This window comes from Panthera tigris, chromosome A2 (assembly GCF_018350195.1).
Source record: "Panthera tigris isolate Pti1 chromosome A2, P.tigris_Pti1_mat1.1, whole genome shotgun sequence".
Lineage (NCBI taxonomy): Eukaryota > Metazoa > Chordata > Mammalia > Carnivora > Felidae > Panthera > Panthera tigris.
The window spans coordinates 81285968-81311457 of NC_056661.1; the positions used below are offsets into that span (position 1 = coordinate 81285968).

Genomic DNA, 25490 nt, shown 5'->3' on the forward strand with positions numbered 1-25490 from the left:
GCATATAGTGCACCACTGATTTCAGGAGTGGATTCCTTAATGCCCCTTACCCATTTAGCCCACTCCCCTTCTCACAACCCCTACAATAACCCTCTGTTTGTTCTCCATATTTAAGAGTCTCGTACGTTTTGTCCTCCTCCCAGTCTTTATATTATTTTTGCTTCCCTTCCCTTATGTTCATCTGTTTTGTATCTTAAAGTCCTCATATGAGTGAAGTCCTATGATATTTGTCTTTCTCTGACTAATTTCGCTTAGCATAATAACCTCCAGTTCCATCCACATAGTTGCAAATATGTATATATATATACCACATCTTTATCCATTCATCCATCAATGGATATACATGTGAATCATTTTTAATCACACATGGGAGGTGACTTCATCTCTGCAAACTTATCAATCAAAGCATTTCTGTTCATGTGCCTTTAGTACTCTACTATTTAGTGTATATTTTGATAAATAATATTTAATCTACTGATAATATGATCGTATGTTTTTAAAGTCTCTTATCAATGTAACAACTTCGCTGAAAGATAAAATCGTATTGAAAGTAGAGTGTAGCATTCATTGAGTATGTAAAAGTAAGGCAAATAGGCTCATTTTCAGTAGAGATGGGGAAATAATGAAGTACACAAATAACTAATGCAAAACTGAGGACAATACTACAGGACAAAGTGCCAGGAGGATTCCCTTTTTTTTGCAGCTTTGTTTTACTGTGGTAAAATGTACACCATTTTAAACACTTGTAAAAGTATACAGTTCAGTGGCATTAAGTACATTGACATTTTTGTACAGTGAGGATTCCTAAAAGAGAAAAGTCATATACTGTTAGGACAGTCATGGAATGCTTTATAAGAAAGGATTTTTAAAATGAATCCATAAGGATAGGTGAATTGTGGTGGAGAGACTTTACAAGTACAGGGAACTCTGTGTAAACAAATGAGAGTGGGAATAATAAATGGACTTTAGGAAACAGCAATTAATAGCAGCATTAACTAAATAAGAGCAGTAGAAAAAATAGCACTTACAGAAATAGCTAATATAGTAGAGTGGTTGGTGAATTTATAAGTATTTTCTTTAAATTTTTTTAAAATGTTTATTTATTTTTGAGAGACAGCGTGGGCGGGGGAGGGGCAGAGAGAGAGGGAGACACAGAATCTGAAGCAGGCTCCAGGCTCTGAGCTCTCAGCACAGAGTCTGATATGGGGCTTGAACTCACAAGCAGTGAGATCATGACCTGAACCAAAGTCGGATGCTCAACTGACTGAGCCACTCAGGTGCCCCTATAAGTATTTTCTAAGACAACAAACAAGGAATAGGTTAAAATACTGTGAATTTTAAGAATAAATGTTAGGTCAGTTTTCCACAGATAAAAGTAGATTTGGTCTGTGTTCATGAAATGTTCTGGTCAGCAAAAGATTTATAATTAAAGCAATCAATGTTATTTGGTTATAGGGGATATGATCTAAAATAATTTAACCCCAGAGATTGCCAGTGTACCCACACTACACATTGAATATTAAGTGTTGTATGTCCCAAAGAAGTCAAGCTGATGGTGTAGTATTGAGTCACACTTATGTCCTCATCCTATTAGAAATTAGCTGGATACCTAAGAATTGTTACCTCACAGAGTAATGCAGAAACATACCACTTTGCCTAAGACTACTTTTTTTAGTATAAAAAATAGCTGAATCATCAGATTTCTTCATTTTATTTTATTTTTTTTATTTTCTTCAATTTATTTTAAAATAAGCAAGTTCAAAAAACTACCTTAGTTGGATAAAAATTTTTTTAATGTAATAAATAGTTGCTTAGAGGGAGTCATTATGTTGATGTAAAGAGATTGATGAAAACATCATTTAGGGGCAAAGCTGATTCTGAATTAGAATGCTTTTTCTCCTGACTTACCTTTAAAGCACAAATACAATAAAGATCAGATTTGACCTCATTAAAAAAAATCTGTAATATAAAAGGTAAGCATATAGATTTAGGTAAAATATTTTCAACACATCTATCAGTTGATGGATTATATAAAACATGAGTAGCTTCTATATATTGATAAAAACACTCCCAATAGAAGAATGAGCATATATTATGAATGGTAATTAACAGAAGAAAAATGCAAATAATTACTGAACATGGGGAAAAGTCACCAAACTCTCTAATAATTCAAGAAATATTTAATCAACATTAAATTTTGTGGGGGTTCACTAGATTCCACCAAATTTGGTAAAATTCAAAAATTGATCATAGCAATTGTTGGTAAAGATAATAGAAAAACTAGCATTCTTGATCTGTTGACAGAAAGGTGAAGTGGTGAAATATTTTTCACAAGGCAGTTTGGCTACTTCTAATAGAATTGATGTGTATATTCTGACCCAGCATGTCAACCTCTAGGAATCTTTTCTTTACAATATTTGCATCTGTGCATAAAATCATATGTCCAAGTATGTTCATTGTAGCAGTTTCGTGAAACAAAATATCTATTAATAAAGAAGTTTAACATGGTTGACTAGTTATAAGGAAAGAAATACGGAGGAGAGGGAGTTTGTTTTTTATTTTCCAATTGTGTGCAAAATTTAACATAGCAAACCTAAAACTGCTATCCTTAGAATGGCATGCTTGCAAGATTGGCTCTTGGCTAATCTCTGGGAATTTACACCTTTGGGAGAGTTCCCATCATTCCATGATAAGAGTAGCTTACCATACCTTTACTGTATGTGTATGTTTATGCTGAACACCTGATTTGCTTTTGGGAGTCTGGAATTTTAGTCCGCGCAAGGCAGTGACTAGCCCCCAATAAAAACACGTGGGACTAACTCTCTAATGAGCTTCCCAGGAAGACAGCATTTCACAAGTGTTACCATTACTCATTACTGGAGGAATTAAATGGGTCCTATGTGACTGCATTAGGAGAGGACACTGAAAGCTTGTCCCTAGTTTCTTCTGGACTTTGCCTTATGCATCTTTCCTTTTGCTGCTTTGGCTTTGTGTCCTTTAGCTGTAATAAATCATAGCTGTGAATATGATTGTATATAGTCCTAGGACTCTTCCTCATGAATCATTGACTCTGAGGGTGGTCTTGGGAATCCATGACACAACTTGTCAGTATGGTTTCAGTGTTTCAGCATCTGCATGTATTGAGTGTATATATTTTAAGAAGTTAAATTTAATGTATTACATGTTTAGATTATATATGTATATGTATATACGTAAGGCATACACACATATATACACACACACGCACATCTCATCTCTAAGGATATGTTGATGAGTTTTTTTAAATGTGTGTATTATGTGACCCATTTATTCTGCACATTTTTTCCCTGGTGATAAAAGATTGAAAGCTTTCCTTGGTGACATTGTAGGTAATATAAGAAAGAACCGAATAAAAGGGGTTTAAGTGTGTATCTCCACTTATATAGACTATATTATTTCAACTTAGTGAACTAAATATGTTATAACTATCATAGTAGAATGCCAATTTTATTGATTATGTGATGTTCTGAATGTGGTTATCAGTTACCATTATGTCTAAAAAACTTGCCATGCTTGGGGTGCCAGGGTGGCTCTGTTGGTTAAGCGTCTGACTTCAGCTCAGGTCATGATCTCACCGTTCGTGAGCTCGAGCTCCACGTCAGGCTCTGTGCTGACAGAGCGGAGCCTGGAGCCTGCTTCGGATTCTGTGTCTTCCTGCCTCTCTGCCCCTCACCTGCTCACGCTCTCTCTCTCTCTCTCTCTCTCTCTCTCAACTAAACATTAAAAAAATTTTTTTGTTTTAAATTCTTGCCGGCTTTGTTTAATATATAGTACATGGAAGACACTAGGCACTTTGAGGAAATAAAGAGAAGTATAAAAGATTGTCTCTGACAGACAGGAAATTGTAATCTTTTTTGATAGCAGCTGTGGTAAGGATGGGTTAAAACATGTAAACAAATGATGGATATAAAAGGCAGAAATAATAAATGCTACACAACCAGGATATACTTTTGGAATGTATGCTATATGAGGTAGGGATTTTGTCCCATTTACCACTATATTTGTAGCACCTAAAAGAAAATCTGGCACATAGGATAGGTTAGGAGAAAATGATGTGAGATCATTCATTCTAATGAGGGTGATAATTGAATCTCACTCTTTACTTTTACGATAAATGTCTGAATCTAGTATGTCAGCAAACTGGAAAAGTAGATTTTTTTTTTTTTTTTTGAAAACTGTAACTGGTCATTCATCAGAGCTATCTAATGTTCTATGAATGTTGTGTGGCCTGGTAATCTGAGATACTCAATGACATTACCCACAACCGGCTTGTACCCTTTCTATAACTGGATTGGACATTTATTTTTTAAGCAAATAAGAAAGGGTTACTTTTCATTACAATTTTTTTTAAGTGTGGTAAAATTCAAATATAAAGCTTAGCATCTTAACCATTTATAAGTGTACAGTTCACTAATGTTAAGTGCATTCACGTTGTTGGGCAACCAATGTGTATAACTCTCTTCATCTTGCAAAATGAAAACTCTGTCCTCAGAAGTCCCATTCTCCTCCTTTCCCTGTCCCTGGCAACCACCATTCCACTTTTTATTTTTAAGACTTTGTAAGTACCTTATTTACTTACAATATTCTCGTTATTTCAACTAGAATAATGTTCTCAAAGTTCATCCATGTTTTAGCATGTGTTGAAATTTCCTTCCCTTTTAAGGCTGAATAATATTCCTTTGTAGATGTGTACCACACTTTGTTTATCCATTTGTCCATCAGTGGACATTTGGTTTACTTCCATCTCTTGGCTATCATGAATAATGTTGCTAAGAACATGAGTGTACACGTTTCTGTTCAAGACTCTGCTTGTAATTCTTTTGGATATATCCCCAGAGGTGGAAATAGTGGACCATCTGATAATGTCAAGTTACAGTTTTTTGAGGGACTGCCATACTGTGTTCCGTAATGGCTGTACCATTTTACACTTCCAGTAGTCATAAGGATTCCAGTTTCTCCACAGTCCCCCTACACTTACTTTATTTTTTTGATAGTAGCCATTGTAATGGGTTGTCAGATAATATGTCATTGTGTTTTGATTTGCATTTCCCTGCTGATTAGTGGTGTTGAGCATCTAATCACATTCGTGTTGGTTATTTGTATATTTTCTTTGGAGAAGTATCTACCCAGTGCTTTGCCCATTTTTTAATTATGGTGTTTGGTTTTTTTGTTGTTGAGTTGTGGGAGTTCTTTATATCAAGATATTTCTATATATCCATCTTTAGCAGAGAGAAGCATCAGTTTATAAAAGTTACCAATTATAATAAAACAAAATTTATGATTCATTTTTAAAGTAAAACGCTCTTATGCAGGATAGTTATGTGGCATCATATTTCTAGTTTAATTAATAGTTCTTATAATCAGCTGAAGTTTCAGTTATTTATCATTTTTCCTCATAGGACTGTTAAACAGGTTGACATATCTTCTGCTTGACTCAGTAAAGTTTCGTCTTTTTTTTTTTTTTTTTTAATGTTTATTTATTTTTGAGACAGAGAGAGACAGAGCATGAACGGGGGAGGGTCAGAGAGAGAGGGAGACACAGAATCTGAAGCAGGCTCCAGGCTCTGAGCTGTCAACACAGAGCCCAACGCGGGGCTCGAACTCACGGACCGTGAGATCATGACCTGAGCTGAAGTCGGACGCTTAACCGACTGAGCCACCCAGGCACCCCAGTAAAGTTTCTTCTTAAAGTATATTCTCTTCAGTGACTTTGACCCCAGTTTCAAAAGCTGTCAAAATATTGCATCTTTTATTTAAAATTTTTGCTTCTTTTGTATGTTTTTCTTAAAAAAGTTAAGAAACCTGGGGCACCTGGGTGGTGGTGCAGTTGGTTAAGTGTCCAACTCTTGATATTGGCTCAGGTCATGATCTCACAGTTTGTGAATTTGAACCCCACATCAGGCTCTGTGTTGACAATGCAGAGCCTGCTTGGTATTCTCTTTCTCGCCCTCCCTCCCTCCCTCCCTCTCTCTCTCTCTCTGCCCCTCCCCGCTGTGCTCATGCACATGCACACGCTCTTTCTCTATCTCAAAATAAATAAATAAACTCAAAAAAAGTTAAGAAACCCATTCTAGATTATATTTTTAAGTTATTTTTAGTCATGTATTTCCTCTATAGCATAAGTTTGTATATTTATGTAAGATATTATTTGTGTTGGGTTTTACATGTTGGAAGAAAGAGGAACACTGTTTATCATTATTACAAAGAGATATTTGAAGATCAAATCATGCCCTTGGTAACTTGGGGTGCACATATCTTCATTAGTAGGGTGGTCTGGCCTTCAGGACTAAGTCTAAAACAATGTCAGAATCAAATACTTTTTGCAAGGAATCTGAATGTTTAGTATAAAAAATAATCTCCAATTTATTTCTGCAGAGAAATAAACTGAAACTTTAAGAACAATGTATTTGTTTAATTACCCAGGTTTAGGTTTAAATTTTTATTTGAGTCTTTCTTGACCTTGGGTTAGAGTTATAGAAGTGATAGAGTTTAGACTTTAACTCTAATCTTAGCTTACTAATTATTCCCTCTCTCCCTCACCATTTTCTGCTTACTGTCTTCCTCTCTTAAATATCCAGTCTTCCACATTCATTGGCTAGCTTCATTAGTGTGGTTTGGACATCAAGTCATGTTAAAAACTCCATTTTTTATCTTTTTTTAAAAAGTATTTCATGTTTATTTTTGAGAGAGAGAGAGAGAGAGAGAGAGAGAGAGAGAGAGAGAGACAGAGCATGAGTGAGGAAGGGGCAGAGAGAGAGAGAGAGAGAGAAAGACAGAATCTGAAACAAGCTCCACGCTCCGAGCTGTCAGCACAGAGCCTGATGTGGGGCTTGGACTCGGCAACGGTGAGATCATGACCTAGGCTGAAGTAGGACCCTTAACCAACTGAGCCCACCCAGGTGCCCCCATTTTTATCTTTCTTATTCATCATACTTACCTATCCTTCCCTGAAAGAGTTGTGTGCTAAGTTCACTGGCACAAGTTTCTAGTAGACCTGATTGTGATTTTTTTGTGTTACCCTGTGTAGACCAGATTCTGCAGTCTTGTTATGCTTGACTCTGTCAAATTAATGTTCTAATGAGAATGTCTGTAGTGAAGAACAGAGGCTGAGTAAGACTCATTTTGAGGAGGATGGATATTCCTTACTACTGGATGGGACTGGATGCCTTGGTTAGCGTGCTCTGATGCTGCTAATAATTCCTATTAACCTCCTTTTAAGGATTTTTTATAACTTTTTAATAAATTTTTTATAAATTTTTTTATAGCTTTGTTGAGGCAAATTCACATATATTGAGATTAATTCGTATATACCATAAAAATGCACGTCTTTAAAATGCATATTTTGGTGGTTTTTAGTATAGTCACAAAGCTGGCATCTGTCATTACTATCTAGTTTCAGAACATTTCATCAAGAGAAACCCCATTCCCATTACCAGTAACATCTTATTTCCCCCTCTCTCCAATACTGTGGTAACCACTAATCTACTTTCTGCCTCTATTGATTTTCCTATTCTGAACATTTCATATAAATGGAATCATATATGCTTTTTGTATATCTTAATATAATGTTTTCAAGATTGATCTGTTGAGTATGTTATCAGTACTTCATTCCTTTTTATGGCTAAACAATATTCCATTGTATGAATATACCATATTTTGTTTATTCATCATTTGACAGACATTTGAGCTGTTTCCCATTTTGGCTTTTATGAATAATGCTGTTTTGAACGTTTGTGTACAAGTTTTTATGCAGAGTTATGTTTTCAGTTCTCTTGGGCATATACCTAGGAGTGGAGTTGCTGGGTTATATGTTAACTCTATATTTAACCTTTTGAGGAGTTGCCAAACTGTGCTTCTATTACAAATTTAAAACCTAATAGTACAGACAAAAGTTTGGCAATCTAACGTGACTTTATCTCTGCTTAGTCTCTCCTTTTTGAAAAATGGTAATGATTGTGTTAAAGTAGATCCTTCATTACACTTAATTTTTTATATCTTAAAACATAAATACCTTTTATTAAACAAGAACATTTTTATGCATTGATAGGAAAAATTGGCACAACAGATCCTTCAATAGTAATGCTTTAGTTATTACTAGACTTGGGGAGTTGAAATGAGAAGGTGCAAAAATACAGCTTGTAAACTTACTCTGGTTTGCTAGGTAATTTTCAAGCTTTTGGATATATATATATATATATATATATATATATATATATAACAATTAGGGCTTATGTGGTTTCTGTGTAGATTAATAATGGAAGAATTAGAACGTCGATGACAGTTTATTCTACCATTTTAGAATTTGGCTTATGATTTGTCTAATGGGTCTAAATAGACTTGCAATGTACAGTTAAAAATTGCTTTCTGAGTTTTTTAAACAGGAACTGGAGCTGGTAATGAGCACTGTGATCTCAAATATCTCACTCCAGTGTGGCACCAAATCTTAGGGTACACACAAAATTTGACTAAATTGCTTTTTTTTTTTGCTATATTTTTTAATGTTTATTTATTTTGAGAGAGGGGAGGGGAGGGGCAGAGAGAAAGAAGGAGAGAGAAAATCCCAAGCAGCTCTGTCTGCACTGTCAGCGCAGAGCCCAATGTGGGGCTTGAACTCACGAACTGTGAGCTGAAATCAAGAGTCAGACACTTAACTGACTGACCCACCCAGGTGCCCCTTAAATTGCTTTTTAAGAATAAAAATTTGGCAGTATATTTGAATATACAAATAAACATAATTTGGTGTCTGCCAATTCAGCCAATCTGAAGCAGCTAATGAAAATTTTCTGTTAAATTCCTCATTTATTAATAAATCTTACATACTCATGTCAGTTTTTCTGTATTTAATTTTTTTTTTAACGTTTATTCATTTTTGAGAGACAGAGATGGAGTGCAAGTGGGGAAGGGGCAGAGAGAGAGAGGCAATTTGGTGCCATACTGGAGTGAGATATTTGAGATCACAGTGCTCATTATCAGCTCCAGTTCCTGTTTAAAAAACTCAGAATCCAAAGCAGGGTCCAGGCTCTGAGCTGTCAGCACAGAGCTCAACGTGGGCCTCGAATTCATGAACCACGAGATCATGACCTGAGCCAAAGTCAGATGCTTAACTAACTGAGCCATGCAAGCACCCCTCAATTTTTCTGTATTTAAAGGTATGCTCTATGCTAGGTGCTATGTAGGGTGCTTTACATGCATGGTTAAAAAATGCATTTCTTCTGCCTTTACTCCTTGACATGTATTAATTAATGTAATTAGTTTATCATATTCAAAAAGTAATTATTACATAAATAATGTTAATTATAGTATTTATTTTGTTATGCCCACTAAGTTTGTTCTTTTCCCTCATTCAAAGGATTTCTTAAATCTTTTTATTTTTAATTGAAACAGTGTAATTAAAGGAAAGAAAATTAAGTAACCTGTATCCTATATGAAAACAACTTTTTGTCTCCATCCTAGAAAGTAAAGGCCAGGTTTAGGAGATACTTACTGAGGTGGATTCTTCAGAAATTGAAATTGATGGGGTGTGAGAGGAAACAAGTCAGATAGATAAGGGTTCCGGGGAAAGCCCAAAACTACTAGGAGTTCTTAAGGCTGAAGAGGTAAGGAGGGTAGAGGTGCCATGAAAAGAAAGAGACATAGAAGCATTTGAAAAGTCAGGTAGATTTCTTTTTATCTAGTTAGGTTTGAATTGCTTTGGGGGATGTTCAATAAGCAGTTTGAATATGGAACTAGAACTGAAGAGAAAAGTCAGGATAGAAATAGAAATTTTTGGATCTTCATAAATGTACTTGTTAAAGTCACAATAGGTAGGGGATAACCTCGCTAAAAGATGAAATCTGAGGAGAGAACAGTTCCCTAAGAGAACACAACATTTAGGATTTGGGAAGCAGAGGAACCAGAAAGGCGTAATTAGCAGGGTAAAAGGAAAATCAAGGGACCCTTGCTTCATGGATCTAAGAAAGGAGTTTTTAAAAGGGGAGGATCATCTTTGTTAAATACTTAATAGGAATTAAGGCTTTGAGATTTTGGTGTCATTTGGATATTTTTGGTGACTTCATAAAAGTTTCAGTAGAAGTGGTAAAGGGAAGAATGAAAATTTTAAGGGGTTCAGGAGTTAATGGTTCACTAGGAAGTGCCAGTTTCTCTTTAAAACTGTGGTCTGTTGACCACAGCTTTGAAGCAGTGTAGCCTAGCAAAAAATAATTTATTTCCATATAGTGGTAAATATGTATTGAACTCTGTTAAACTTCTAAGGTGACTCTTCCTGTGCTGTATTTGTTTTGGCAAAGATAAGTAAAAATTCTGTAATCATGCTATTAATTTGGGGGTCTTCCTTAATTTTTTAGTTGGACAGTTGGTATTATTATGGCTTAATGTGTTAAAGCTGGAGCTCAGTATTCTCAATTTTACTGTATGGTTCATAGTCTATGTTATGGAATATAGAGGTTGGTGATAGATTGCTTTGGAACACTTTAAGAGTCTGAGCTTGGCAAAGTATTTTCCAGTGTAAACTAAAGGGTAATGGGGACTGAAGTGACAGTGTTTGCTTAAATCAAGACACATTACCAGATAGATGAAGGGTGGCATGGTCAGAGGCCATAGGTTTAATACCCCAATTTTGGAATTTTTGAGCAATTTGCTGTGGAGACAATGGAACAAAACACTTGAATTTGGGATTGACCTGTAAAATCTGGAGCCAACAGTTTCATGAGTTAAATGGTTAGAGGACCAGAATGATTGAGGAAGAGATGAAAGAAAAGGTAAGAACTTGTGTGTAGAAACAAAGTAATCAAACCTGGGAACTCTTTTCTTTTCCATTTGTTGTATTAAATATCTTCATTTCAGTAACATTAGTATATATCACAAAACTATTGTCCTCGTCATTCAAATGGACTTCTACTTTATTTCCACAAGAATATAATTTGGAGGTAGAGAGAGGATAAACTTGCATACATCCTCCTAACTTACTTCCATCTTGAGAAAGCACTGTATTTTCTCTTCTGACCCAAGAGCAGGAGGCTTTCCTTTAAGGAAAATTTTTGCTTGCTGTCTAGGCTGTGCAAAAAACGATTATAGACTATTGTGAATTTTCTATAACTTTTATTTTCTTTTAGTTTTTATGCTTGCCATATTTATTATTTTAAAATATAAGTCTGTAGTGCAGAGGTTTATTTTAAAACAAGTTCTCAAAATTAAGGTCTACTGCTTACCCCTTCAGAAAGTGTTATAAAGGTGCTACGTTGAGTTCTCCTTTGCTAGTAATTGATGGATATAGGAATTGAATCCCAGCTTCTCTGACTCAAAGCTGTCCCATTGTGAAGTGATAATGAAGTGTAAGAGGGCAGAGAAATTTGTTTCGTAAGTATACTGGTCAATTCTAATTTGTATTCATTTTCTTTGGACATTAACACTGGAGAAGATCTAAATTACTACTATTTGTCATGGGTTATGCTGGTAGTAGCTGGTATTAATAGAATAAGAAGACAGGGTGTGCATTTTCAGGGAATCCATGTTCTGATGGCATATTAACTGTTGTAGATTGTGCTATGTTCTAGATTAGACGCGTATATAAAGGGCTGTGGGTAGCGATGAGGAAGCACTTTGGGAGGAAGTGGAAGATGGAGGTTGGTGCCAGGAGTAGTCTCAGGAAATGTTTTAGCAAGACAATTTCTGTAGTGATCTAGAAGAAAGCAAGGAGTTTGTTTGGTGTATACTACGAGGGAAATAACTGAAGCATTGAAATCAACAAGAACAAAGAATAAAATCTTTTTGTTACCTAAAGACCCATATGATTGGCCCCTACTTCACAATGTGCCCTTTACTATCAATCCTAACTTAGCTTCAAATGAGAAGGCATAGCTTTGGTATCTGAAAAAGAATGGCAGACAATTTAGTCTGTTATACAGCAGCAGGTAAAGCATGAGCAAAGATAGGAAGATGAATTTTGAAAGGCAGAGTTGCATATTTTACACTTAAAGGTAGGCATTGCAGATGTATAGTTTAAAGACCTTTTGGTTTTTTTAGTTGCTTGTAACAGGTATTAGTAATATGCATATTTTTATATAAATAGGTTTGTAAAGATTTAAGAAAAGTTGGTTAGAGATGGTATAGTTTTAGTGGAAAATCCTATGATTTTACTACTTGTTGCTGTTACTTTGTATTTGGGCTTAAAAAATATTTTGACTTAATGATCATACAACTTGTAGTAACAGGACAGTTAAATATTTCAGGTATAAAACCAGGTGAATCTCTTCATTTAACAGTTATTATTTAGTTCCAACTGTTTGCCAAGTTCCATACCTTTTAAAATTCAGATAGATTCTCCAGTAATTGCTTCAGAAATTTTTCAGAATAGTGGCAAATGTACTACTATTTTATGTGTTAGGTATTCTTGTATTTTGCTACAATATAACTTTTAAGCTTAAAGTATGATTTCATTTTGATTTCACCTTGAAGTACAGTTTTATGATTTGTATATTCTTGTGTGCATATTTACTAAAATTATTGTCTTTTGGAACTCATACTGTTTTTTAAGTGTTGACATTGAGGAATTTGGCACCATAGTGTGTGGCCTGGTAATAGCAAGAGAAGTCTTGAGCTCCAATATTTAATTTATTTATATTCCATTTTATTCCCAAAATAATTTGAGTTAGCTTAATTTCCATTTTAGCTCTATTACTTTTTGTGTCCATTTTTTTTCTTAATTGTCCTGATATAAAATCCAGCCAACAATTAAGTTTAATACTTTTCTTGTCTCAATGTATTATGAATTCTAAGTGTTCAGTGAATCTGAAGAGAATTAGATATTTTTTAGACCTGAAGGTAACACAATTTGATGATGGATTGGATGTTGTAGGAGAGAGTAAAGGAAGGAATCAAGGATGATTCCTAGCTTTTAGGCTTGAACAACTGTTGAATGGTAGTGCCATTTGGACATGTTTGTAATGCTCATGAGACACCCAGTGGACAGTCCGGTATACAGCTGTTTGACTGGACAGATACAACAAACAGCACACAACACATACTCATTAGCTTAAAGTCTTTGATAAGCAGTGAAACTGTTCTACTTTGTTAAGGAACTCAAATCTTGACACACAAATGGATATCTAAAAAGAGCATAGTTCTATTGCATGTGACTTTTAGAAGCCTTTGAGAATAAGTTTATTGATTTAGGATTAAGGAAATAAAATTTTTGTGTTTTAAGAAATAGAGGAGTGCCTGGGTGGCTCAGTCGTTTAAGTGTCTGACTCTTGCTTTCAGCTCAAGCCATGATTTCACAGCTTGTTGGGTTTGAGTCCCGCATTGGGCTCTGGGCTGACAGTGTGGAGCCTGCTTGGGATTCTCTCTCCCTCTCTCTCTGCCGCTCCTCGACTTACGCTGTCTCTGTCTCTCTCAAAATAAGTAAAAAAAAACTTAAAAAGAAAAAAAGAAAAAAAAGATCTGTTCTCACAAAAAGGTAACTGAGTGAGAAGACATTCAAGTATTTTCTTTCTTATGAAAGTGTGCCCTGGTGTGGGGGGTGGTGGGGGGTGAGGGAGGAGGCAGTGCCTGTGTAGTGGGATATGAGGGGCAGGGAGGAAGGTAGGACTCCACCAAGGTCCTACAGAGCCCCAAACCTCACTATTAAAATGTTCATAGGATGGGGCACCTGGGTGGCTCAGTTGGTTAAGCGTTGGACTTCGGCTCAGGCCATGATCTCACGGCTCATGAGTTCAAGCCCTGCATTGGGTTCTGTGATGGCAGCTCAGAGCCTGGAGCCTGCTTTTGATTCTGTGTCTCCCTCTGTCTGCCCTTCCCCCACTCATGTTCTGTCTCTCTCTGTCTCTCAAAAATTAACATTAAAAATAAAAAATTTTTAAATGTCAAAAAAAAAAAAAAGAAAAAAGAAGGAAAGAGAAAATAATTTGGAACTTTAAAACAAAGTGAATATTAAATTTGGGTTTTGTTTGTGTTAAAAATTATAATGTATTAGAGGGGCTCCTGGGTGGCTCAGGACAATTAAGCGTCTGACTTTGGCTCAGGTCATGATCTCACGGTTTGTGAGTTTGAACCCTGTGTCAGCCTCTGTGCTAATAGCTCAGAGCCTGGAGCCTGCTTCAGAGTCTGTGTCTCCCCCTGTCTCTGCCCCTCCCATGCTCATGCTCTGTCTCTCTCTGTCTCAATAATAAATAAATGTTAAAAAAAATTTTTTTTAATTATAATGTATTAGAGACATCTGTATGACTTGTCTAAGAAAGCTCAATAAAGAAATGAATTACCCATTTTTAATGTTATTTGCATTAGATCATGGTCATATACATAATTCATTGATCTCTAAAGTCCAATAAGATAGTCTAGTGTCTGCCTTCAGTTTTATAGTTCAGTGGATGAGACATATAAGATTGAATCTCACAAGTGGTAATAGGGTAATGTATTGTTGACTATTCAGTGCTGGAAGCTGAGGAGCTGTTAAGGAAAGGTTTGAGAAAGCTCCACAAAGGAAATGACACTTTAGCCAGAGTCCTACTATTAACTCACCAGCAAGAGTAAAAATTGTCAAACTGTGATGTTGAGGAGTGAAGGGTTGCTTGTGGCAACGGTGGTGGTAAGTGATTCTACATGGCTGAAGCATCAAACTCTAAGAGAGTGTTCTAAAAAGAAGCTAGGAAACTGGACAGGCAGCATTCAAAATGTGTTATAATTAAAAAAGGAATTGGTAGTTTCTCTTGGAGCTAATAGACCCACTGGAGGATTTTTAAGTGAGGGACTAAAATTTAAATGATCAGATTTGCCTTTTAGGACAGTAATTCTGAGATAAGAAATTATTTAAAAGAATTTATTTTGTGACTTTTTCAAGATGTGTAAGGATAGACAATTGGAAATCTTTCTTAAAGGCCTTTAGTTTTGTTTGCATAAAGAAAAGAAAATATGACACAAGGTTTGGTATTTATAAGCCTATGTAAATATGCCAATTAGCTATATTTTCGCCCAATTAGGATAGTCAATGATTCAAAGTACTTTCTTGCTTTAGGATTATATTAAATAATTATTAAGCTTAATGAATGAATTATTTTATTAGTGTTTTCCTTAATGCTATTTTCACACAGTCTGTCACATGCACTCTACTTACGAATAAGATGCCTTAGTATTTACAACATGTTTCTCAATTAATTAATTTCCTAGTAATTAATTTCACTTAGAGAAAATGGAATTGGTGGTCAGGAAGTTAAAATGAAATTGCATGTGTAGATACTTCCATTTCATGTAGTTAAATGAGGTTTGGTGCTATCTCTACTTCAAGCACTATTTGGATGTTAATTATGATATATTAAAAGAACAAAATTTTTTGTCTAGGCCAGCATTCAAATCTTATTCTAAATTTAATTTATTTAACATGTAAGCATTTAATATGTTCTAGGGGTACAGGGCCTTAAATATCAATGTGACTATAATCTTGTACTCACAGAGCTTACAGTTTGGTAGGGGAAGTAAAGTGTATTCTCTTTATATATTTATCATAAAGAGAAGGAAGTGGTGTTTTAAGAATGTGTATAGTCTAAACAGAACTCAGAAGGGAAAGATTATTTTTGCACGAGAGACATAAGAAACTTTGATGGAGCCAGGACTTAAAAGATGGATAAGATTTGGAGGCTTGTTTTCTGAGTGTGGGTATTATCCTCATATTAACTTTGTTTTTAATGTTTATTTATCTTTGAGAGAGAGGAATACAGAGCGCGAGCAGGGAAGGGGCAGAGAGAGAGAGACACACACACACACACAGAATCCAAAGCAGGCTCCAGGCTCTGAGCTGTCAGCACATGAACTGTGAGAACCCATGAACTGTGAGATCATGACCTAGCCTAAGTTGGACGCTTAACCAACTGAGCCACCCAGGCGCCCTGATACCTTTTTGATACATTTGGGTAGAATTTTTTTGATGTTGATTTTTTTTTTAATGTACAAAGTTTTTATGTTTAACAGATCATCTTTGTTTTATTTATACTACACCAGAGATGAGTATTTCTGATGTGTATGAAACTTTTTAAGTACACTACTTCTGTAGGCTTATTTTAATAGAACATTCTTCATGGGAAGCTTGAAGTAGAAAGCATTCCATGTTGTGCTAGGCTTCAAGAAAACTGGATATATAAAAATTCGGACTCAAATGAGATACTTATTTGTACACAAAAGTGTTAAGTTTTATTATATGAAAAAGGAAGTCATTTCACATAAAATCTTTATTTTGCCCATTTCTCAATAACATAATTCATCAGGTGAAAAAAGAAATGCTTGGAGTGATTGCAGCAGATATTCCAGAAGTGTATTCATATTTTATAATTAAATACATCCCCTCTTCCTTTTCTTTGTAGTTCTATAATTTTTTTCAGTGATTATTACCTAAGTTACATTCCTTTTCCCCTGGTGTTTCTGCAAATATTTAGATTGATATCCTTCTGTAGGTCACATTCACATACAATATTTTGATGTATTAAGATACTATAACAAAATTAAAATCTTTGAACAAAAAAACATTATAGAGTCTAATTATATATGTAAGATGTATATGTGCATAACTGGGAAGATCTTTGTTAATGTGGATTAAGAAAATCATGAGCAATCTTTTCTATTTTCCTTTAATTTTTGTAGCATTTTTATTTTTTTAAGTTTTATTTACTTAAGTAATCTCTACACCCAACTTGAGGCTTGAACTGATGACCCTGAGATCAAAAGTCTCATGTTCCTCTGACTGAGCCAACCAGGCCCCCCTTAACATTTAATTTTTTGAATAGGCAATACATTTATATAATCTAATAAGTATGAAATGGCATATAGTAATGTTTCTTTCTCATCCATTTCCTATAGCTATTCATTTTTCTTCTCCATAGACAACAACCTTGTTAATAGTTTCTCTTCTAGAGATATTTTATGCACATGTACAAAGACATGCAAATAATATTTTTATTCTTAACACCAACAGTAGTATATTATATACACTGTAGTGTTCCATGCTTTTTACACTTAATATGTATTTTGAAGTATTTCCATATCACTATATATAAAGAACTTTCTTAATGGTTTTCAGTCATTATCATATTTACTTGTATAAATGAAATGAATCTATTTAGTCAGTCTTCTATTTATAGACATTTTTGATTGTAGTCCTTTGCTGTTTTAAAACAATGCTGCAATAAATAACTTTGTGCATGATATATCATTTCACCTGTGCAGTTCCTGGGTTAAGGGGATATATGTATTTAAAATTGCCAAATTACCCTCATTAGGGGTTGTGTTAATGTTTTCTTCTGCCAGCATTGTATTAAAGTTCTGGTTTTCCCACATCCTCACCAACAGCCCATTTACTTTCAAATATAATTTTTCCCCTATCCTACTTTGAGAACTTTATTACCATAGAAAATAGCATCATAAATGTGGGGAATTTAACTTCAGTGTTGTGCCAGTGCAGAACAGGATTCTAATAAGTCTTTTCATCTTACTGAAAAAAATGTGTATTCCTGATTTAGGTCTCTAAGAATTGTCATGATAAAGTTTAGTGGTTTTTCAAAGAAACAGAAGACTCACTATTCTATGTATAATCTATCTGTGATTTAAAAAAATGTTTCACTGCTTAAATATCAGCATCACAAGTTGTAAAAGTAAAATGGTGAAAAAGTTAAATGTTACCAGACTTTGTTCATTTCATTTGTATTCAATAATTTGTTGAATAGTAAAACCAAAATGCCTTCAATATGTCTTTAAGCCTGGAAGAAAGTAGGCTCCTTTGAAATTAAATTTCAGCAATGTAGTTGAGTAGTGAATTTAAACAATTCACAATGCTGACTTTCAGTGCTTCTGAAAGCAGGAAGTGTATTACTGACACGCAGAAATATTCCAGCCCAAAGAACATCCCTACTGCCATATGTGGTAAGAATTTGTCACTAACTCACAAACCACTTCTGTAATGCAGTGAATAAGCAGAATTGGTCTTTGTTAGACATTTCCAATTCAATATGAAAGAACTTTGTTTTGTAGTGTCTTATAAGTAATTATTAGCTTATGCCTTGGAAGGAGCCTGGCACATCATGGGTGCCCAAGGTTTATTGAGGGAAGGAATAAAGAAACTTGTACATAATCTTTTACGCATTATTTACTTGGTTTTAGGGACCCATAGTTAAACACTAAAATTACTTGAGTAAGTTAAGGACTGAGTTAAATATTCTGACTTAGCTTATTAATGATGTCTTTAAACAAATTTCTTACTTTTATTTTAGTGTCCCCTTTGAGTGCTGTTTGGAGTATTAATTTTATGTTTGCACTTAGGGTAAAAAACAATTATCCTTAGGGTTAATTATTAAGAGATAGGGAAATACTGTGAGCTTGGAAAAATAGGAAAATGAGTTATAAGGAATTGGGGTTAGCAAAATTCAATAAAGAGCTATTTGTAAATCATTAAAATTTTGAAAATATTAACGTTTGTATAAACTTAAATTTTTTTGTTTGTATTTTAAGCGATTAAGAAGATTGTCTACCAAATATAGAACAGAAAAGATTTATCCTACAGCCACTGGAGAAAAAGAAGAAAATGTTAAAAAGAACAGATATAAGGACATACTGCCATGTAAGTTTGAAATGCCCTTCATAGAACAAATGGAAATGTTAATAAGTTTGTATCCTAAACTAGTTTTATTCTTCCTAATGAGTTTGATTGTTAAGGAGTTAGTACCTCTTTTGTAAGGTACACTATAAGATAATAATTTGTGATTGTGCTTCTTGTTCTTCCTTCTGAAAGTAGTTTTTGTTGTTTGCTTTTTTTTTCTTTAAGCATCACAATTATTCTGATACTTACTTTTAAATACAAAAAAAATCCAAGTAAGAATATCTTTTGTGGACTCCTGTTCAAAGAAGTTTTTTTGTTAAAATAAAATAGATAATTCAGTAAGTATAATGGAATAAATTTTATAAAATGCCAAAAATATTAACTCTTATCTATTCCCTGTTCACAATCAGAACATTAATTATGCATGAAAAAGTGAACCATAAGGTGGTTCATGCCTGCATGTCGGCTGTACTCAGTAGTCTAAATATGTATCTCTGAGAGTATAAATTAGACTGATAGCATTATATTATAATAATGTAACTGTATTCTTAAATAGCATGGTTTTCGGCAGAATACCTTTAACTCTAAAAGCATGCATACTTCCATGTGTCCTATTTTACAGAATAAAAACTTTACATCATGCATGCTGTCCCTTAAAGCTGCCACTAGTCTTTTTCTTTCCCTTCAACTGTCTTAAAACAGCTCCATTCCATGACACCATTCCCTCAACTCTAATTCATTGTTTTCTCCAGCCTTATTGAGATATACTTGAAAAATTTGTTTTTGCTTTTTTTTAAGCTTGTTCTCTCTAAAATGTCTTTGAAAAAATTTCCAGTGATTTTCTTCATGCTGGATTTGGTGACTTTGTTCAGTGTTTACCCCTTTCTGTTAACTATTTTGATGCCATTGACTAGTCCCTATTTCTGAAATTTTCTTCTTCCGTGATCTCTTTCTTTCAAATGACCTCTTCCCTCTCTTGTCTGCTTCCCTCTCTTTCTCATGGTCTTCTTTGCATACATTTAATCCTTCATCTTTTTCTTGTTGTTGTTCAACTGTATTCTCAGCTGTGGGATCTGTGGGTGGCCAGTATTAGCAGAATTACTAAGTGGCAAGTTTACATAGTATAATGGTGAAGAGTTTTGACTCTGAAGTTCAAATCCTGCTTCTACCACCTGCTATTTATATGACTTTGGGGGCGCCTGGGTGGCTCAGTCGGTTTAGCGTCCGACTCTTGGTTTCGGCTCTGGTCATGATCTCAGTTTTGTGGGTTTGAGCCCCGCGTCAGACTGCACTGGCAGTGCAAAGCCTGCTTGGGATTCTCTCTCTCTCCCTCTCTCTCTGCCCTTCCCCATTCACACTGTCTCTATCTCTCTCAAAATAAATAAACCTCAAAAGAATTTTTAAAATATATGACTTTGGACTCACCCTCTTTGTGCCTTTTTCCCTGCATCTGCAAAATAGAGATAAAGATTATAATCCTTTTTATGATTATTTTGATCATTAGATAAGTTAATTCATGTTAAAACGCTTAGGATTGTACCTAGCACATAGTAACTACTCATTAAGCTTTTTGAAAATACACTCTACTTTCTTACCAGTCTTCCTCAGAATGGTGGATGGTATGGGTTTCTGGATAGTTTTTATTAAGCACGATAATCTCGAGGTACTCTTTTTTTTTTTTTTTCTGTTGAGACAGAGAAAGAGAGTGCGAGCAGGGTAGGGGCAGAGAGAGGGAGACAGAGAATCCCAAGCTGCCAGCACAGAGCCCAATGCAGGGCATGATCCCATGAACCTTTAGATCATGACCAGAGCCAAAATCCAGAGTCAGACGCTTAACCCGACTGAGCCACCCCAGGTACCCCAATCTCGAGATACTTTTTTTAAAATTTTTTAATGTTTGTTTATTTTTGAGAGACAGAGCATGAGCAGGGGAGGGGCAGAGAGAGAGAGGGAGACACAGAATCCAAAGCAAGCTCCAGGTTCTGAGCTGTCAGCACAGAGCCCAACATGGGGCTCGAACCCACGAACCGTGAGATCATGACCTGAGCCGAAGTCAGACGTTTAACTGACTGAGCCACTCAGGTACCCCTTGAGATACTCTTAATGTACTCTGGAATTAATGCACATTGTCTCTCTCTCTCTTTCTCTGTCTCTCTCTCTTTTTTTTTAGAGGGATGCTATTTTATTTATTTATTTTTGGGAGAGTGAGCAAGGGGCAGAGAGAGAGGGAGAGAGAATGCAGAGCCTGAAGCAGGGCTCAAGCTCCCTTGAAGCGGGCTCGAGCTCCTGATGTGGGGCTTGAACTCACGAACTGCAAGATCATAGTCTGAGCCAAAATCAGATGCTTAACCAACCGAGCCACCCAGGAGTCCCAATGCACATTCTTTTAAAAACACATTTTCTCTTCTTTCTTTTTCTGGCATCTGGGCAAATGAGTCTTAAACAGCTCTAGGTTTCTATTTTCTTAAGTTATATTTTATTTATTCATTCCACAAAAAAATTTGAGCATATACTATATGCTAGAGATTCCGTAGAAAACAAACTGGCAGTAATCCCTGCCCTTGTGGTGTTTATATTCTAGTTAAGGTAATGTACAGTGAATACAAATAACATACATGATCTGTCATATGGTGATTAGCGGTATTGAGGATAATACAGTGGGGATTAGGCATGTAGAGAAAACTGAGAATAGAAAGCTTAACAATTTTAAATAGAGGTAGCAGGGGAAGTTCACTGGTGTGCTTCTAAATTGCCCCTCTAAAAAATAGGAACCCTGATTTGTATTGTCAGTTTCTGTAGTAAATGTATTATTTGCCATAATCACAAAACTTTGAGGTGTAGGTATTATGTGCCACTTTGCAGATGGGAAACTGAGACATAGATTAAATAGCTTGTGACACAGCTAACAGAGTCAATGAGAATTTATATTCAGAGCACTGGTTCTCCACTAGGGTGATTTTGCCCCTAAAAGAGACATTTAGCAAGTCTGGAAACATTTTGGTTGTCACAACTGGGATACGGAATGGGCATGCTGCTACTGGCATCTAGTGGGTAGAGGCTAAGGATGCTCCTGCATCCTATATAACACAGAGGCTACACCCTCTCCACAGCAAAGAATTATTCAAGGCCAAAATGTCAGGGGTGTTGAGGTTGAGACACCTTGCTCTGAATCCTGAGCTCTTATTCATTGTGCTATATAGTCAAACTAGCAGTGTCTTTTTTTCCTTTTAAATTATTGAAGGATTGATAAGTCAGTTTCCAATAAATTTCTAGTCATTTTAATTTGGAAAATGTTATTAAAAGCAATTGCACTTAGAGATGTATATTTACTTGCTGTCATAAAAATAATGTAAGTTGTCAATTTCCTTTGTATGTTTAGCATGTTCAGTGTTTGGATACCAGTATTTTTTTAAATAGCTTTATTGAGGTATAATTTACATACCATAAAATTTACCCACTTTAAATATACAATTCAGTTATTTTTAGTAAATTTATAGAGTCATCAACATAGTAAAGTTTTAGAGCATTTCCATCAACCTAAAATAATCATTTAGGCCATTTTTCAGTCTTTAGCCCCAGGCCACCACTAATGCTTTCTGTCTCTAGATTTTCCTAAGCATGTTTTTGAGATTCATCTGTGTTGTAGCATATATGAGTTCATTCCTTTTTAGTCAGTAATATTTCATTGTATGGGTATATCACATATTGTTTATCCATTCACCAGTTGATGAACATTATGAATAATCCTACCATGAACATTTCCATACAAATCTTTGTGTGGACACATGGCTCTCTTTCTTTTGGGTAGATACCCAGGAATGGAATTTCTAGATCTATGGTAGCTTATGTTTAACTTTATAAGAAACTGCTAAACTGTTTAAAGTATCTGTGTACCATTTTATTTTCCCACCAGCAATATATGAGCATTCCAGTTTCTCCACGTTCCTTTTTATTGTCAGTCTTTTTGATTACAGTTATTCTAGTTGGGTGTGTAGAGGTATCTCATTGTGGTTCTGACTTGCATTTCCCTAATGACTAACTAAACATCTTTTCATGTTCTATTAGCCACTTATATATCCTCTGATGAAAAGTCTTTTCAAATCATTTGTCCTTTTGTTAGATTTGATTTTATTTTCTTGAGTTGTTTCAGTTCTTTAGCTGTTGTTCTAAATACAGGTCTTTATTCATTTTTTCCCCCAGTTTATGGCTTGTCTTTTCATTTTCTTAAGGTGTCTTTTAAGGTATGCAAGCCTTTAATTTTGATGAAGTCCAACCTATCAGTTTTATGGATCATGCTTTTGATACTCTGAGTAAGAATTCTGCCTAAGTCAAGGTCACAAAGATTTTCTTTGTTTTTTAAAATTTTTCTTCTAGAAGTATTGTAGCTTTAGCTTTAACATTCAGGTCTGTAATCCATTTTCAGTTAATCATCTGAAATAATCTGTGTATGTAAGATTGTTCTTGTACCAATTGTTGAAAAAGACTATCTTCTTCTCCACTGAATTGCCTTGGTATCTTTGTTGGAAATCACTGGAGCATAAATACAAGGTTTTTTTTCCCCTGGACCCTTAATTCTACTACATGGTTTCCCTTTTTCATTTTCTTTCTTTCTTTCTTTCTTTCTTTCTTTCTTTCTTTCTTTCTTTCTTTCTTTCTTTCTTTCTTTCTTTCACAGTAGGTAAAGAACTTTATTAACCTTGTTTCAAACTTTATTTCCAGGCTTCTTCAGCTTAATTAGCTGCAAAGAATGAATTGTGTATAAGCAAAAACTGAAAAGAGCTGTAGTGTCCAAGGGGCCTGGGCTTAAAAATATTACAGATCTAGATTTTATCAGCTCTATGAACACAATTTTAAAAGGCAGTCATAATATAAAATAGCAGCTCCCAGTAACTTCTTCAAGTTTTATCTTCTTCAGAAGTTGACTCAATCCAGTCTGCTTCATTCTTGGAAGCTTCATCAAAATTCTCCACAAGATCTGGAACTTCATCATCATCATCCTCTCCAGTAGCAAGTAGTGCTTTCCCATCCACGGATTGTTTGGGCAGAACTTCAGCCAGTCTCCCTAAACTAGTCAGACTGTCTGCACCAAGTTGTTTTAAGATAGTAGCATTTCTGTCAGATGCTTTGTCTCAGTATGGCTTGTAATGGTGAAAGTGTTTGCTGCCAGAGATGCCTGAACTTGAGGGTTGTTAAAGTGGATCATTCTTCCTTGGTTTGTGAACATAGCCACTTCTTCAGTACCAGAGATATTTTTTACCTCTAATTTCTTTAAGGAGAACTGAAATTTTTATCATCTGCTGTAGTCATTCTATGAACTACCTTCTTTCAGCAAGCAGTTCCTTTCCCACCAATGTGCACTTGTGCTTGCAGTTTGGTGAGTTTCTCCTGGTTCATGATAGTTTCTTTAGTCTTGTTGGAGCAGAAATGGTACTGCGCAGGTGACTAGGATTGGTGCTCAGGGGGTCTCAGGCAGACCAGCTGAGATCAGGTGCACACACACCTACAGTGTCTTATTTTTAAGCCAGTGTCATACTGTCTTCATTACAGTAGCTTTGTGTAGTAAGTTTTGAAAGCAAGAAGTCCTCCAGCCATGTTCTTACTTTTTAAAATTTGTTTGGTTCTTTTTTAGTTCTTACATATAAATTGTAAGATCAGCTTGTCAATTTCTGCAAAAAATCCTAATAGGCTTTTGATAAGGGTTGCATTGAATCTGTAGAGCACTTTGGGGGAGAATTGCCATTTTAAACCATAATGATTCTTCCAATCTATGAACATGAAATGTCTCTCTCCGTTTATTTAGATCTTTAATTTCTCTCCGCAATGTTTTACGGTTTTCAGTGTATAAGTCTTGTATTTACTCTTTAAATTCTTCTATCTGAATGAAATATTTTCAAGTTCTTTATTATTAGCACATAGAAATCTAGTTTCTATTCATGTATTGATTTTTTTAATCCAATGACCTTCCTGAGCTCATTTATTAGTTTAGTAATTTTTTGTGGATCCTTTAGGATTTTTCACATACTGAGTCATTTTATCTGCAAATAATGACAGTTTTACTACTTCCTTTCTTATCTGAATGTGTCTTTTGCGTTATTGTATTAGTTAGAACCTCTAATACAATGTTGACTTGAAGTGGCAAGAGCAGACATTTTTGCCTGTGATCCATTAAAAGTAGTATCATTATTGTCCAAAGTTTATGTAGGTTTTTCTGGAGCTGTCTTGGAGATTTGGTTTATTTTATACTAGAATACTGAGGTCAGGGGCACCTGGGTGGCTCAGTCAGTTGGGCGTCCGACTTCGGCTCAGGTCATGATCTCGCGGTCCATGAGTTCGAGCCCCGCATCGGGCTCTGTGCTGACAGCTCAGAGCCTGGAGCCTGTTTCAGATTCTGTGTCTCCCTCTCTCTCTGACCTTCCCCCATTCATGCTCTGTCTCTCTCTGTCTCAAAAATGAATAAACGTTAAAAAAAAAATACTGAGGCCAATTTCAGAGTTAAGAAATATCTAGATACTCTTGTGTCAAGAATGATCTGTGCTTTGTCTGCTGAGAGGGCTAAAACCGAGCTGCTAGCTGTTTTTACAAGTAATGGATCAGTGTACTACGTGTATTGTAATGTTAATTATTAAGATTATTTTTTTTCTCCTGAGACATAGTATTTAGCCAGTAGGAAATTTCAGTTTCTTTGGAGGTAACGATATTCAAATACTTTTCTTTTTGTTGCCATAGGTTGTTGATGTTTGTTTGACCAAAAAAAAAAAAAAAAAAAAAAAAAAAAAAAAAAAAAGTTGCTGCTTGAAGAGTCTCCTGTGTGGCCAATCTTGGTTTCATCTGTTTGGAATTGGATTGTTGGGAGATTGTAGTGGCAGTCAGCAAAAAACAA

General features: G+C 35.2%; 1 protein-coding gene and 1 pseudogene across 3 annotated transcripts in view; one reads left to right on the forward strand and one right to left on the reverse strand.

Annotated features, from left to right (window-relative positions):
• The window catches only part of PTPN12 (protein tyrosine phosphatase non-receptor type 12), a 102476-nt gene that overhangs the window by 23011 nt on the left and 53975 nt on the right, over positions 1-25490 (forward strand). For all 3 annotated transcript variants that reach the window (XM_042965125.1, XM_042965114.1, XM_042965110.1), the window contains exon 2: positions 18523-18631. In XM_042965125.1, the coding sequence (XP_042821059.1) occupies positions 18523-18631 (109 nt within the window). The remainder of the gene's footprint in view (positions 1-18522; positions 18632-25490) is intronic.
• Positions 22264-24897, reverse strand: LOC102969954 (annotated as a pseudogene).